The sequence below is a fragment of the Oncorhynchus kisutch genome, linkage group LG13, assembly GCF_002021735.2.
Source record: "Oncorhynchus kisutch isolate 150728-3 linkage group LG13, Okis_V2, whole genome shotgun sequence".
Classification (NCBI taxonomy): Eukaryota; Metazoa; Chordata; class Actinopteri; order Salmoniformes; family Salmonidae; genus Oncorhynchus; species Oncorhynchus kisutch.
In genome coordinates, this window is record NC_034186.2 from 8,017,887 (window position 1) to 8,035,265 (window position 17,379).

Genomic DNA, 17,379 nt, shown 5'->3' on the forward strand with positions numbered 1-17,379 from the left:
GGCCTATCCACAGTGGGTACTAGGACGCCTGGAGGTACTTGGCCTATCCACAGTTGGTACTAGGACACCTGGAGGTACTTGGCCCATCCACAGTGGGTACTAGGACGCCTGGAGGTACTTGGCCTATCCACAGTGGGTACTAGGACCCCTGGAGGTACTTGGCCTATCCACAGTGGGTACTAGGATCCCTGGGGGTACTTGGCCTATCCACAGTGGGTACTAGGACCCCTGGGGGTACTTGGCCTATCCACAGTGGGTACTAGGACCCCTGGGGGTACTTGGCCTATCCACAGTGGGTACTAGAACCCCTGGGGGTACCTTGCCCATCTGTTGTACTGTACATTGAGAACCATCTGTTGTACTGTACATTGAGAACCATCTGTTGTACTGTATGTTGAGAACCATCTGTTGTACTGTATGTTGAGAACCATCTGTTGTACTGTATGTTGAGAACCATCTGTTGTACTGTATGTTGAGAACCATCTGTTGTACTGTAGTTGTTTGTAAATGAGCCCATCTCCATCTCCGCTGATTAAGGGGAAGTAAATAGTAATAGTAGTCATACTCTCCAAGGAGGAGGAGCCTGTAACAGTGGAAAAATCTGCCTGCATGATCTGCCGTACAATACCCACCAATGAATTACCACGGATGAAGTGACATCACCACACTACGTGATTCGGTGTGCTGATGATATTCGTATAGTTGTGCTGTCTACCTAACGACCCTGATGTTCTGTTTGAACACTGTGTACAGAGGCTGACGGGAAGACCATCTTTTAGAAATGCGTGTGTTGGGCTATGTAGTGTTATGTGGATGCTATGTGGACGCGTTGGGCTATGTAGTGTTATGTGGATGCTATGTGGACGCATTGGGCTATGAGGTGTTATGTGGATGCTATGTAATGTTATGTGGATGCTATGTAGTGTTATGTGGATGCTATGTAGTGCTATGTGGATGCTATGTAGTGCTATGTGGATGCTATGTAGTGCTATGTGGATGCTATGTAGTGTTATGTGGATGCTATGTAGTGTTATGTGGATGCTATGTAGTGTTATGTGGATGCTATGTAGTGTTATGTGGATGCTATGTAGTGTTATGTGGATGCTATGTAGTGTTATGTGGATGCGTTGGGCTATGTAGTGTTATGTGGATGCATTGGGCTATGTAGTGTTATGTGGATGCATTGGGCTATGTAGTGTTATGTGGATGCTATGTAGTGTTATGTGGATGCTATGTGGATGCTATGTAGTGCTATGTGGATGCTATGTAGTGTTATGTGGATGCTATTTGGTGTTATGTGGATGCTATTTGGTGTTATGTGGATGCTATGTAGTGTTATGTGGATGCTATGTAGTGTTATGTGGATGCTATGTAGTGTTATGTGGATGCTATGTAGTGTTATGTGGACGCGTTGGGCTATGTAGTGTTATGTGGATGCTATGTAGTGTTATGTGGACGCATTGGGCTATGAGGTGTTATGTGGATGCTATGTAGTGTTATGTGGATGCTATGTAGTGTTATGTGGATGCTATGTAGTGTTATGTGGATGCATTGGGCTATGTAGTGTTATGTGGATGCTATGTAGTGTTATGTGGATGCTATGTGGATGCTATGTAGTGCTATGTGGATGCTATGTAGTGTTATGTGGATGCTATGTAGTGTTATGTGGATGCAATGTAGTGTTATGTGGACGCATTGGGCTATGAGGTGTTATGTGGATGCTATGTAGTGTTATGTGGATGCTATGTGGATGCTATGTAGTGCTATGTAGCGTTATGTGGATGCTATGTAGTGTTATGTGGATGCTATGTAGTGTTATGTGGATGCATTGGGCTATGTAGTGTTATGTGGATGCTATGTAGTGTTATGTGGATGCTATGTAGTGTTATGTGGATGCTTTGTAGTGTTATGTGGATGCATTGGGCTATGTAGTGTTATGTGGATGCTATGTAGTGCTATGTGGATGCTATGTAGTGTTATGTGGATTCTATGTAGTGCTATGTGGATGCTATGTAGTGTTATGTGGATGCTGTGTGTTCAGAGGGGTACTCTGTGCTTTGAACAGAATAGAAGTACAAGCACACAGCTGTATATGTTAGTTATTAAACTAAGCCTGCTGTCAAAGCGTTAGAAGCTGGATGTCTATGAGAGGTGTTGATGACTGTGAAAGTCCTATTAAGAACTTGGATGACAATATTATATGACTGCGGGGGCCTGGGATGAGCTGTAGATGGTTGGTTGTGTGACAGTGGAAAACCTTGTGTGACTTACTCAGTCCTTTGTCATCAGGGTCCTGTGAAGCAAAACAGGAGACACAACCACAAGAGAGACATTCATTACTGGAACACAACACGCTAATCAACCATCAGACACAACGACCGCAGCGCTGCACTGAACCCAAATGGTCAAACCAACCAACTGACAAATCAATGAGCAACGCTCAAAGTTACTGGAATGGAGACACAGTCCACAGAGGAGTCCTGAGGTAGAGCCGGTGGCTTAGAGACGTGGTTAAGCGAAGTATGGTTACAACATGGGGCAGGGAGTCTTTCCTGGTGGTCATGGTCCTAATTATTAAAGCCCAATGCTCTACCTTGGTACTAGGGTTAGCTGCTGCAGGGCTAGTTGTTGTGTCTGGTGGTTCCTGTACGGGTTCCTGTACGGGTTCCTGTACGGTTCCTGTGCGTGAGGCTGCCCTGACCTACTGTTTCTAGCGACCGTCCGTCTCCGTAACGCGTTACTTACGGTCAGCATCGCTCGTTTCCTGTTCGCTGTGCTCCTTGCTCTTGTTGTAGAAAGGGAACTTTCGGGAAAATAGGTTCTTTTTACGCTTGTCATTGAATGACTGCTGGGGAAGAGAGGGAGGGGAGGGGAGGGATGGAGGGAAGAGAGGGAGGGGAGGGATGGAGGGAAGAGAGGGAGGGGAGGGATGGAGGGAAGAGAGGGAGGGGAGGGATGGAGGGAAGAGAGGGAAGAGAGGGATGGAGGAAGAGAGGGAGGGGAGGGATGGAGGGAAAGAGAGGGAGGGGAGGGATGGAGGGAAGAGAGGGAGGGGAGGGATGGAGGGAAGAGAGGGAGGGGAGGGATGGAGGGAAGAGAGGGAGGGGGAGGGATGGAGGGAAGAGAGGGATGGAGGGAAGAGAGGGATGGAGGGAAGAGAGGGATGGAGGGAAGAGAGGGAGGGGAGGGATGGAGGGAAGAGAGGGAAGGGAGGGATGGAGGGAAGAGAGGGAAGGGAAGGATGGAGGGAAGAGAGGGATGGAGGAAAGAGATGGAGGGAAGAGAGGGAAGGGAGGGATGGAGGGAAGAGAGGGGAAGGGAGGGATGGAGGAAAGAGATGGAGGGGAGGGATGGAGGGAAGAGAGGGAGGGGAGGGATGGAGGGAAGAAAGGGAGGGGAGGGATGGAGGGAAGAGAGGGAGGGGAGGGATGGAGGGAAGAGAGGGAGGGGAGGGATAGAGGGAAGAGAGGGAGGGGAGGGATAGAGGGAAGAGAGGGATGGAGGGAAGAGAGGGAGGGAGGGATGGTGGGTGGGACGGGGTAAAATAAGAAAGGGAAGGATGGAGGGAGGTGTCTAGTATTGGTGTAAACAAAACAAACCAAGGACAGTTACCTACAACCCTCTGAGCTGGACTTGGCAGACATCTTAGTTTAAGTGCACACAAATGACAATCTGTTACCATGAAACAGGAAGTCATTCTGACCTTTTTCATTTTTATTTCACCTTTATTTAACTAGGCTAGTCAATTAAGAACAAATTCTTATTTTCAATGACGGCCTAGGAACAGTGGGTTAACTGCCTGTTCAGGGGCAGAACGACAGATTTGTACCTTGTCAGCTTTTGAGTCAAGTTAACTCTATAGCTTCAGATTTTAGGGTAACTTGAAATGATGATCTGGATGAATTGAACGAAAACAGAATAAGTATTTTAGACCGCGATGGCTACCGAGTCAGCTCAGTAAATGAAAAGAAATTATCAGACATCTGACCAAATAAATGAAAAGACCCATAGCCATACTGAAAAAAAGCAGGAAGAAGGACTGGAGTGAGAAAGGTTCAAAGCCTTCAACACTAGCCCAATACTGTGTCTAAGCATGCAAAGGAAAGGAAGGAAGCATCATGCTCTTTGTATAAAAGAAGGAAGCATCATGCTCTTTGTATAAAAGAAGGAAGCATCATGCTCTTTGTATAAAAGAAGGAAGCATCATGCTCTTTGTATAAAAGAAGGAAGCATCATGCTCTTTGTATAAAAGGAAGCATCACGCTCTTTGTATAAAAGAAGGAAGCATCGCGCTCTTTGTATAAAGGAAGGAAGGAAGCATCACGCTCTTTGTATAAAGGAAGGAAGGAAGCATCACGCTCTTTGTATAAAGGAAGGAAGGAAGCATCACGCTCTTTGTATAAAGGAAGGAAGCATCACGCTCTTTGTATAAAAGAAGGAAGCATCATGCTCCTTGTATAAAGGAAGGAAGTATCATGCTCCTTGTATATAAAGGAAGGAAGCATCATGCTCCTTGTATATAAAGGAAGGAAGCATCATGCTCCTTGTATATAAAGGAAGGAAGCATCATGCTCCTTGTATATAAAGGAAGGAAGCATCATGCTCCTTGTATATAAAGGAAGGAAGCATCATGCTCCTTGTATATAAGGAAGGAAGCATCATGCTCCTTGTATATAAAGGAAGGAAGCATCATGCTCCTTGTATATAAAGGAAGGAAGCATCATGCTCCTTGTATATAAAGGAAGGAAGCATCATGCTCCTTGTATATAAAGGAAGGAAGCATCATGCTCCTTGTATATAAAGGAAGGAAGCATCATGCTCCTTGTATATAAAGGAAGGAAGCATCATGCTCCTTGTATATAAAGGAAGGAAGCATCATGCTCCTTGTATATAAAGGAAGGAAGTATCATGCTCCTTGTATATAAAGGAAGGAAGCATCATGCTCCTTGTATATAAAAGGAAGGAAGCATCATGCTCCTTGTATATAAAGGAAGGAAGCATCATGCTCCTTGTATATAAAGGAAGGAAGCATCATGCTCCTTGTATATAAAGGAAGGAAGCATCATGCTCCTTGTATATAAAGGAAGGAAGCATCATGCTCCTTGTATATAAAGGAAGGAAGCATCATGCTCCTTGTATATAAAGGAAGGAAGCATCATGCTCCTTGTATATAAAGGAAGGAAGCATCATGCTCCTTGTATATAAAGGAAGGAAGCATCATGCTCCTTGTATATAAAGGAAGGAAGCATCATGCTCCTTGTATATAAAGGAAGGAAGTATCATGCTCCTTGTATATAAAGGAAGGAAGCATCATGCTCCTTGTATCAAGCTTTTTTAGACACACATTTATAAAAACAAGATCCCTTTCTACATCACCATAACGGATCAATTGCTTCAGCTCGATTTAAGATACTGATCAACACACCAAAAAGCAAGGAGAAAGAATATGAGGAAGGTGAGGTTGGATTGTATGCATGAAAAGTAGAAAGGAGAGAGGTGGTTGGTGAGAGTAGGTAGTGGAAGCAGTTTGACATCTATGACAAGCGTATATCAGGCCTCTGCACTATACTGGCCATGCATTTGTCTGGGTGCCATGTTACAACACAAAGATGCCTTCCACATACACATTCTATCTATACAGGTCTGTGCAGATTCATCAGGGAATCTCAAGAGTAGGAGTCCTAATCTAGGATCAGCTTCCCCTCTGTCCATATACTCTTATTTAATACAAAACAGATCCTAGATCAGCCCTCCTCAGAGATCCCAGGAACCACATCAACATCGATATAACAATCTAATGATCTCCCTTATTCATAAACAGTCTCAGAATATGAGTGCTGATCTAGGATCAGTTTTGCCTTTTAGATCAGGATTATTAAGAGGTGAAATCTGATCCTCGATCAGAAGTCCTTCTCTGAGACGCACTGTGAATAAGGCCACTGATCAGATCTGTGTAGAATCTGTGCATGTGGATGAAACGCACCAGTGTGTCAACGCAGCACAGTTCTCCTCTGAGAGACAGAGTATTTTAGCTGAATAACAAGATAGTTTTTCTCACGCCGGGAGATCTGGACATGCTGACAGCCAGAGATTAGTACATTAAACAGTCATTAGTACATTAAACAGTAATGGCAGGTTCATTTTGGTCATGTGAAAAAAAACAGCTTCACAATATAATTATGGATGGAATGCTAACTTGAAATCTGTGTCGATCTCAAGTTAGTATTCCTGCCTAAAATATTATAGACAGCAAAAAATACCTGGCCTATCCACAAGGTGTACTAGGACATCTGGGGGCACCTGGCCTAACCACACGGTGTACTAGGACATCTGGGGGTACCTGGCCTATCCACACGGTGTACTAGGACATCTGGGGGTACCTGGCCTAAACCACACGGTGTACTAGGACATCTGGGGGTACCTGGCCTATCCACACGGTGTACTAGGACATCTGGGGGTACCTGGCCTAACCACACGTGTACTAGGACATCTTGGGGTACCTGGCCTAACCACACGGTGTACTAGGACATCTTGGGGTACCTGGCCTAACCTCACGGTGTACTAGGACATCTGGGGGTACCTGGCCTAACCACACGGTGTACTAGGACATCTGGGGTACCTGGCCTATCCACACGGTGTACTAGGACATCTGGGGGTACCTGGCCTATCCACACGGTGTACTAGGACATCTGGGGGTACCTGGCCTATCCACACGGTGTACTTGATAAGACCCATGAGATCATGTGTTTCTTGGTAAAATGCAAATGAAGGGGCACTTCAGGTTACTCTGGGCAGAGCAACATTCAGTTGGTGGCACACTAACCCAAAAAGGTTGGGGACCATTGCTGTAAGACACTAGTAAAACTGCTCTTAACCAGTCATACTGATGATGTGAGACGATTGTCAACACCTGGTATAATATTAGATCATGGGATAATGTTGGTAATGATGTGTGATTTAGTTTTACTGAAGTGTTTATGGATTTTCACAAGCTTATAACTATGTTGAATATAAGAGATCCATGGAGGATCATGATAGAGCTCCTCTACTGGTCACCTAACAGAGGTCCTCTACGGGTCACCTAACAGAGATCCTCTACGGGTCACCTAACAGAGATCCTCTACGGGTCACCTAACAGAGATCCTCTATGGGTCACCTAACAGAGATCCTCTATGGGTCACCTAACAGAGATCCTCTACTGGTCACCTAACAGAGGTCCTCTACTGGTCACCTAACAGAGATCCTCTACTGGTCACCTAACAGAGGTCCTCTACTGGTCACCTAACAGAGGTCCTCTACTGGTCACCTAACAGAGGCCCTCTACTGGTCACCTAACAGAGGTCCTCTACTGGTCACCTAACAGAGATCCTCTACTGGTCACCTAACAGAGACCCTCTACTGGTCACCTAACAGAGACCCTCTACTGGTCACCTAACAGAGGTCCTCTACTGGTCACCTAACAGAGGTCCTCTACGGGTCACCTAACAGAGATCCTCTACGGGTCACCTAACAGAGATCCTCTACAGGTCACCTAACAGAGGTCCTCTACGGGTCACCTAACAGAGATCCTCTACTGGTCACCTAACAGAGATCCTCTTCGGGTCACCTAACAGAGATCCTCTACAGGTCACCTAACAGAGATCCTCTAAGGGTCACCTAACAGAGATCCTCTATAGTTCACATGACAGAGATCCTCTACGGGTCACCTAAAACTCACCACTTTGTCTTGAGACCCGGGCGTTGAATTTGACTGTCTTTAACCGCGCTCTCTCTTTCTTTTCGACCCTGCAGGAGAAAAGAGAGAAAGGGGGTGAGAAGAGAGAAAAGAGAGACGAGAAGAGCGAGGGCTGCACCCATGGGTCACTGATTAAACATTGAACATATCGTGCCTTGAAACAAGCTGGCTATTTTCAGCCGGGGTATTGCATGTGTGTGTGTGAAGACTCAGATCCCGATTCCCGTCTCTCTAGTAACTTCCACAGTGCTCTGCTGAGATTGAGGAGTAGTGGGGGATGGGATGATTCAGTCATCAGAGGGATAAAACAGTTGCCTTGAGGGTAAATCTTTTAAATTTCCCCAACTCTGAGAGCCTTGATGGCAGCATCATAAAAAAAGTACCAGTAATTAAGTCCCTCCTACCTTTTAATTTAATTTAAATGAGACGCCGAAGGAAATATTAGCAGAATCCAAATTGTATTTTTTCCCCCCCACTTTGTGCTGCCTTTTCATTGTATTTAATCCAACAAAGCAAGTCTACAAAGCTCTACGAAGCTTCAAAATGTGAATCATTTCCTTCTTTCCTTTACAATGAGGACATCACTGGAGAATATGGCAAAATACCTCAGAGAGCAGGAGCGTGAAGAGAAGAACTCACGAGCTCAGGATAAAATAACAGTCTTCTGCTCTCCATCACGAACAGTACAGCTTTCCTTTAAACCTTCATTTGGTTTCACAGCCGTCTCAAACTACTTTTCAAGGCATGGCTGTTCAATGGTGCATTGATACACATACGTACATACATACACTGTTCAATGGCCGCTACATTCTTTATGTTCTCATCCCCCCACCCATCCCCCTCATGCTTTGATATGACAGACTGTTATTACCATGACCGCTGTTACTACTACTACTGTTACTACTACTACTGTTACTACTACTACTACTGTTACTACTACTACTGTTACTACTACTACTGTTACTACTACTGCTACTACTGTTACTACTACTACTGTTACTACTACTGCTACTGTTACTACTACTACTACTACGACTACTACTACTGTTACTACTACTACTACTAATGTTACTACTACTGTTACTCTACTACTACTGTTACTACTACTACTACTGTTACTACTACTACTACTGTTACTACTGTTACTACTACTACTACTGTTACTACTGTTACTACTACTTACTGTTACTACTACTACTACTACTGTTACTACTGTTACTACTACTACTGTTACTACTACTGTTACTACTACTGTTACTACTACTGTTACTACTACTACTACTACTACTGTTACTGTTACTACTACTACTACTACTACTGTTACTACTACTGTTACTACTACTACTGTTACTACTACTGTTACTACTACTGTTACTACTACTGTTACTACTACTGCTACTGTTACTACTACTAATGCTACTGTTACTACTACTACTACTACTACTGTTACTACTACTACTACTACTACTGTTACTACTACTACTACTACTGTTACTACTACTGTTACTACTACTACTACTGTGACTACTACTGTTACTACTGGTACTACTACTACTACTGTTTACTACTACTACTACTACTGTTACTACTACTCTGTACTACTACTACTACTACTACTGTACTACTACTACTACTACTGTTACTACTACTACTACTACTGTTACTACTACTACTACTACTACTACTACTACTGTTACTACTACTGTTACTACTGTTACTATTACTGTTACTACTATACTGTTACTACTACTGTTACTACTACTGTTACTACTGTTACTATTACTGTTACTACTACTACTGTTACTACTACTGTTACTACTACTGTTACTACTACTGTTACTACTACTGCTACTGTTACTACTACTACTGCTACTGTTACTACTACTACTGCTACTGTTTACTACTACTACTACTACTGTTACTACTACTACTACTACTACTGTTACTACTACTACTGTTACTACTACTACTGTTACTACTACTGTTACTACTACTACTACTACTGTTACTACTGTTACTACTACTACTGTTACTACTACTACTGTACTACTACTGTTCTACTACTGTTACTACTACTACTACTGTTACTACTACTACTACTACTGTTACTACTACTACTACTACTGTTACTACTACTACTACTACTGTTACTACTACTACTACTACTGTTACTACTACCACCACTGTTACTACTGTTACTACTACTACTGTTACTACTACTACTGTTACTACTACTGTTACTACTACTACTACTGTTACTACTACTACTACTACTGTTACTACTACTACTACTGTTACTACTACCACCACTGTTACTACTGTTACTACTACTGTTACTACTGTTACTACTACTGTTACTACTACTACTACTACTGTTACTACTACTACTACTACTGTTACTACTACTAACTACTGTTACTACTACTACTACTACTACGTATACTACTACTACTGTTACTACTACTGTTACTACTACTGTTACTACTACTGTTACTACTACTGTTACTACTACTGTTACTACTACTGTTACTGTACTACTACTGTTACTACTACTGTTACTACTATACTGTTCTACTTACTACTACTGTTACTACTACCACCACTGTTACTACTGTTACTACTACTACTGTTACTACTACTACTGTTACTACTACTACTGTTACTACTACTGTTACTACTACTACTACTACTGTTACTACTACTACTACTACTGTTACTACTACTGTTACTACTACTACTGTTACTACTACTACTACTGTTACTACTACTACTACTGTTACTACTACTACTACTGTTACTAATAATGTTATTACTACTACTGTTACTACTAATGTTACTACTACTACTAATGTTACTACTAATGTTACTACTACTACTACTACTGTTACTACTAATGTTACTACTACTACTACTGTTACTACTAATGTTATTACTACTACTACTGTTACTACTAATGTTATTACTACTACTACTGTTACTACTACTACTACTACTGTTACTACTAATGTTATTACTACTACTACTAATGTTATTACTACTACTACGGTTACTACTACTACTACTGTTACTACTCATGTTACTACTACTACTACTGTTACTACTAATGTTACTACCACTGTTACTACTACTACTACTATTAATGTTACAACAACTACTACTGTTACTACTACTACTACTACTGTTACTACTACTGTTACAACCACTACTACTGTTACTATTCATGTTACAACAACTACTACTACTACTGCTGTTACTACTCCTACTGTTACTACTACTGTTCCTACTACTACAACAACTACTACTACCAGTTACTGTTACTACTACTATTACCACTACTACTATTACTGCAATGCTACTACTGTTGTTGTTACCACTACTGTTAGAACCACTGTTGTTACTACTACTACTACCCCTACTACTGCTGTTACTACTACAACTACTTCTGTTACTACTACAACTTCTGTTACTACTATTGTTGTTACTACTGCTACTGTTACTACTACTACTGTTACTGCTGCTGTTACTACTACTACTGCTGCTACTACTACTACTACTGCATCGTCTACTACTACTACTACTGCATCGTCTACTACTACTACTACTGCTGCATCTTCTACTACTACTACTGCTGCTACTACTGTATATTCTACTACTACTGCTGCTACTACTGTATCTTCTACTACTACGACTACTACTTCTGCATCTTCTACTCATCTTCTACTGTTACTACTACTACTGCTAGATCTTCTACTACTACTACTACTACTACTACTACTGCTGCATCTTCTAATACAAATGCTGCTACTACTGCTGCTACTACTACTGCTACTACTACTGCATCTTCTACTACTACTACAACTGCTGCTACTACTGCTAGATCATCTACTACTACTACTGCTACAACTGCTGCTACTACTACAACTGCTGTTTCTACTACAACTGCTGTTACTACTACATCTTCTACTATTACTACTACTGCTGCATCTTCTACTACTACAACTGCTGCTGCTGCTACTACTACTACTACTACTTTCTTCTACTACTGCATCTTCTACTACTACTACTACTACTGCTGCTACTACTACTACATCTTCTACTACTACTACATCTTCTACTAATACTACGAATACTACTGCTGCTGCTACTACTACTACTGCTGCTACTACTAATGCTACTACATCTTCTACTACTACTACTGCTGCATCTTCTACTACTACTACTACTGCTGCATCTTCTACTACTACTACTGCTACTGCTACTACTACTACTACTACTACTACTACTACTACTGCATTTTCTACCACTACTACTGCATCTTCTACTACTACTACTGCATCTTCTACTACTGCATCTTCTACTACTACTACTGCATCTTCTACTACTCCTGCTGCTACTACTACTACTACTACTGCATCTTCTACTACTACTACTACTGCATCTTCTACTACATCTTCTACTACTGCTGCTACTGCATCTTCTACTACTACTACTGCTACTACTACTGCATCTTCTACTACTGCTGCTACCGCATTTTCTACTACTACATCTTCTACTACAACTACATCTTCTACTACTACTACTACTACTACTGCATCTTCTACTAATACTACTACAACTGCTGCTGCTACTACTACTACATCTACTACTACTACTGCTGCATCTTCTACTACTACTACTGCTGCTACTACATCTACTACTACTGCTGCTACTACATCTTCTACAACTACATATTCTACTACTACTACTACTACTACTACTGCTGCTGCTACTACTACTGCTGCATCTTCTACTACTACTGCTACTACTACTGCTACTGCATCTTCTACTACTACTGCTGCTACTGCATCTTCTACTACGGCATATTCTACTACTACTACTACTGCATCTTCTACTACTGCTGCATCTTCTACTACTACTACTGCTACTTCTACTACTGCATCTTCTACTACTACTACTGCTACTTCTACTACTACTGCATCTTCTACTACTACTGCATCTTCTACTACTACTGCATCTTCTACTACTACTACTACTGCTACTTCTACTACTACTACTACCACTGCATATTCTACTACTACTGCATCTTCTACTACTACTACTGTATCTTCTACTACTGCATATTCTACTACTACTACTGCATCTTCTACTACTACTACTGCATCTTCTACTACTACTACTGCTACTTCTACTACTACTACTGCTACTACTACTACTACTGCATCTTCTACTACTGCTGCTACTGCATCTTCTACTACTACTGCATATTCTACTACTACTACTGCTGCTACTTATACTGCTTCTACTTCTACTGCTGCCATCTGATCATTCCAAGGTGACAAATGAACCAGAGTCAGGTGAGAAGCCCAATTATCATCTGTCCGCCACCCCTCTGTAGGGTGAGAGAGCGATGGAGGGGGGAAATAGAGGGGAAGCTCGACAGTGTGTGTGTGTGTGTGTGTGTGTGTGTGTGTGTGAGAGATAGAAACGGTTGGGTGTTTGAAGTCTCAAGCTTAATGAAACAGCTGATTGCAGAGTAAGATGTGATAATGTGTTACTGACGTCAAAGGGTTGCTGAATGAACAGAGTTCGTGTAAGACCGATGGGTGGCTTTTTTGTTTCGATGGCAACTTTTTTTGCCACAGAGAAGATTTTCACTGAAAAGACTGCAGTACCACACCTCATTACAATCCTTGGCTTAAACAAAAAAAATGGTGGTTGTGGGTATACTCTCTGCCCCTATGGTGCCCTTATGACGCCAGTCACAGTGGCATCAGCATTCACACCAAGCTGTGCCCAGGGATAAGGCCAGCACTGGGCTGGCTGGCTGGCTGGCTGGCTGGCACACACACACACACACACACACACACACACTTTCAGTGTTGGAGACACAGAACCAGGGTTGGGAAACTTCAATCCCAGGGAAAGACAACATGTTAAAACAGTAGGTACTCCGAACCCTGAGCACCAGCTTCTAACCCTTAACCTCTTACCTCCTCCTGCTGGGGATGACTCCAACCTCTTCCACCTCTCCTTCATGGGTCACCTGCCGTGCCTGCCACCACTCATCATCGGAGGCATTCACCACATGAAGGATGTCTCCAAAGTGGAAGTTGAGCCCCTGGCTGGGCAGCCCCGAGTCCTTCGCCCGGTCATAGTCAAACAGAGCCCTGGAGGGAGAGAAACAACAGTACATCATCAAACAGAGCCCTGGAGGGAGAGAAACAACAGTACATCATCAAACAGAGCCCTGGAGGGAGAGAAACAACAGTACATCATCAAACAGCGCCCTGGAGGGAGAGAAACAACAGTACATCGTCAAACAGAGCCCTGGAGGGAGAGAAACAACAGTACATCATCAAACAGCGCCCTGGAGGGAGAGAAACAACAGTACATCATCAAACAGAGCCCTGGAGGGAGAGAAACAACAGTACATCATCAAACAGCGCCCTGGAGGGAGAGAAACAACAGTACATCATCAAACAGAGCCCTGGAGGGAGAGAAACAACAGTACATCATCAAACAGAGCCCTGGAGGGAGAGAAACAACAGTACATCATCAAACAGAGCCCTGGAGGGAGAGAAACAACAGTACATCATCAAACAGAGCCCTGGAGGGAGAGAAACAACAGTACATCATCAAACAGCGCCCTGGAGGGAGAGAAACAACAGTACATCATCAAACAGAGCCCTGGAGGGAGAGAAACAACAGTACATCATCAAACAGCGCCCTGGAGGGAGAGAAACAACAGTACATCATCAAACAGAGCCCTGGAGGGAGAGAAACAACAGTACATCATCAAACAGCGCCCTGGAGGGAGAGAAACAACAGTACATCATCAAACAGCGCCCTGGAGGGAGAGAAACAACAGTACATCATCAAACAGAGCCCTGGAGGGAGAGAAACAACAGTACATCATCAAACAGCGCCCTGGAGGGAGAGAAACAACAGTACATCAAACAGAGCCCTGGAGGGAGAGAAACAACAGTACATCATCAAACAGCGCCCTGGAGGGAGAGAAACAACAGTACATCATCAAACAGAGCCCTGGAGGGAGAGAAACAACAGTACATCATCAAACAGCGCCCTGGAGGGAGAGAAACAACAGTACATCATCAAACAGAGCCCTGGAGGGAGAGAAACAACAGTACATCATCAAACAGCGCCCTGGAGGGAGAGAAACAACAGTACATCATCAAACAGCGCCCTGGAGGGAGAGAAACAACAGTACATCATCAAACAGCGCCCTGGAGGGAGAGAAACAACAGTACATCAAACAGCGCCCTGGAGGGAGAGAAACAACAGTACATCATCAAACAGAGCCCTGGAGGGAGAGAAACAGTACATCAAACAGCGCCCTGGAGGGAGAGAAACAACAGTACATCATCAAACAGAGCCCTGGAGGGAGAGAAACAGTACATCAAACAGCGCCCTGGAGGGAGAGAAACAACAGTACATCATCAAACAGAGCCCTGGAGGGAGAGAAACAACAGTACATCATCAAACAGCGCCCTGGAGGGAGAGAAACAACAGTACATCATCAAACAGCGCCATGCAGACAACAACAATAGATGAGTGTGGAACTGTCTTGTCAAACTGGGAGAAAGAAACAACACGACAAACTCAATGACAAATCATTCAGTAAAAATACAAATTTCACATTATTAGCGAGCTGTTAGTTAAGGAGAATGATTTCATGAGGTCCTGTGAGAAAAAAACTATGTCAGGTGAGATCTTTTTAGTATAAATACACAACACAAAAACACACAGGGAAGGCAAAGAGAGTGAGCATGATTTTCCACCTGAGCTTGGTGTGTGATGACGTGGTCCACAATGCTCATGTCAGAGAGTCTGTCTGTCCAGGAGAGACAGGAGAAGCATGAGAAAGATGGATGGACTGAGTTCAGATACAGGTCACAGGGACTGAGCACTGAGCAGGTGTTCCATATTAAAATAGATATGAGTGATTCCTGAATAGATGCCAAACATATGCAGCACGCAAAGCACAGCTCAGGAGAGCTTTACCAACTGAGGAACCTTGACATTGTGTGTTCGTGTGCATCTGCCTGCTAAGGAACTGGAGCTGAAGTAACAGCCGTCCCCCTAGCATCCAGCCTGCCAGCCTCATCTCCATGTCTGTCCTTCATCAATAAAACAGGGCTATACTGCCTCATCCCTGTGTCTGTCCTTCATCAATAAAACAGGGCTATACTGCCTCATCCCTGTGTCTGTCCTTCATCAATAAAACAGGGCTGTACTGCCTCATCCCTGTGTCTGTCCATCATCAATAAAACAGGGCTGTACTGCCTCATCCCTGTGTCTGTCCTTCATCAATTAAACAGGGCTATACTGCCTCATCCCTGTGTCTGTCCTTCATCAATTAAACAGGGCTGTACTGCCTCGTCCCTGTGTCTGTCCTTCATCAATTAAACAGGGCTGTACTGCCTCATTCCTGTGTCTGTCCATCATCAATAAAACAGGGCTGTACTGCCTCATCCCTGTGTCTGTCCTTCATCAATTAAACAGGGCTATACTGCCTCATCCCTGTGTCTGTCCTTCATCAATTAAACAGGGCTGTACTGCCTCGTCCCTGTGTCTGTCCATCAATTAAACAGGGCTGTACTGCCTCATTCCTGTGTCTGTCCATCATCAATAAAACAGGGCTGTACTGCCTCATCCCTGTGTCTGTCCTTCATCAATTAAACAGGGCTGTACTGCCTCATTCCTGTGTCTGTCCATCATCAATAAAACAGGGCTGTACTGCCTCATCCCTGTGTCTGTCCTTCATCAATTAAACAGGGCTATACTGCCTCATCCCTGTGTCTGTCCTTCATCAATTAAACAGGGCTGTACTGCCTCATCCCTGTGTCTGTCCATCATTAAAACAGGGCTATACTGCCTCATCCCTGTGTCTGTCCATCATCAATAAAACAGGGCTGTACTGCCTCGTCCCTGTGTCTGTTCTTCATCAATTAAACAGGGCTGTACTGCCTCATCCTCGTGTCTTTCCATCATCAGTAAAACAGGGCAGTACTGCCTCGTACCTGTGTCTGTCCTTCATCAATAAAACAGGGCTGTACTGCCTCATCCTCGTGTCTTTCCATCATCAGTAAAACAGGGCTGTACTGCCTCGTCCCTGTGTCTGTCCTTCATCAATAAAACAGGGCTGTACTGCCTCATCCTCGTGTCTTTCCATCATCAGTAAAACAGGGCTGTACTGCCTCGTCCCTGTGTCTGTCCATCAATAAAACAGGGCTGTACTGCCTCATCTCCATGTCTGTCCTTCATCAATAAAACAGGGCTGTACTGCCTCGTCCCTGTGTCTGTCCATCAATAAAACAGGGCTGTACTGCCTCATCCCTGTGTCTGTCCATCAATAAAACAGGGCTGTACTGCCTCATCCCTGTGTCTGTCCATCAATAAAACAGGGCTGTACTGCCTCATCCCTGTGTCTGTCCATCAATAAAACAGGGCTATACTGCCTCATCCCCGTGTCTGTTCTTCATCAGTAAAACAGGGCTGTACTGCCTCGTCCCTGTGTCTGTCCTTCATCAATAAAACAGGGTTGTACTGCCTCATCCTCGTGTCATTCCATCATCAGTAAAACAGGGCTGTACTGCCTCATCCCAGTGTCTGTCCATCATCAA

At 43.6% G+C, this 17,379-nt stretch overlaps 1 protein-coding gene across 1 annotated transcript in view; it reads right to left on the reverse strand.

The window, feature by feature from the left end:
- Nucleotides 1–17,379, reverse strand: part of LOC109903054 (disks large homolog 1) — a 287,487-nt gene that overhangs the window by 13,043 nt on the left and 257,065 nt on the right. Inside the window, 3 exon segments of the mRNA XM_031785507.1 lie at nt 2,746–2,848; nt 7,707–7,785; nt 13,726–13,902. Of these exon segments, the coding sequence (XP_031641367.1) occupies nt 2,746–2,848; nt 7,707–7,785; nt 13,726–13,902 (359 nt within the window).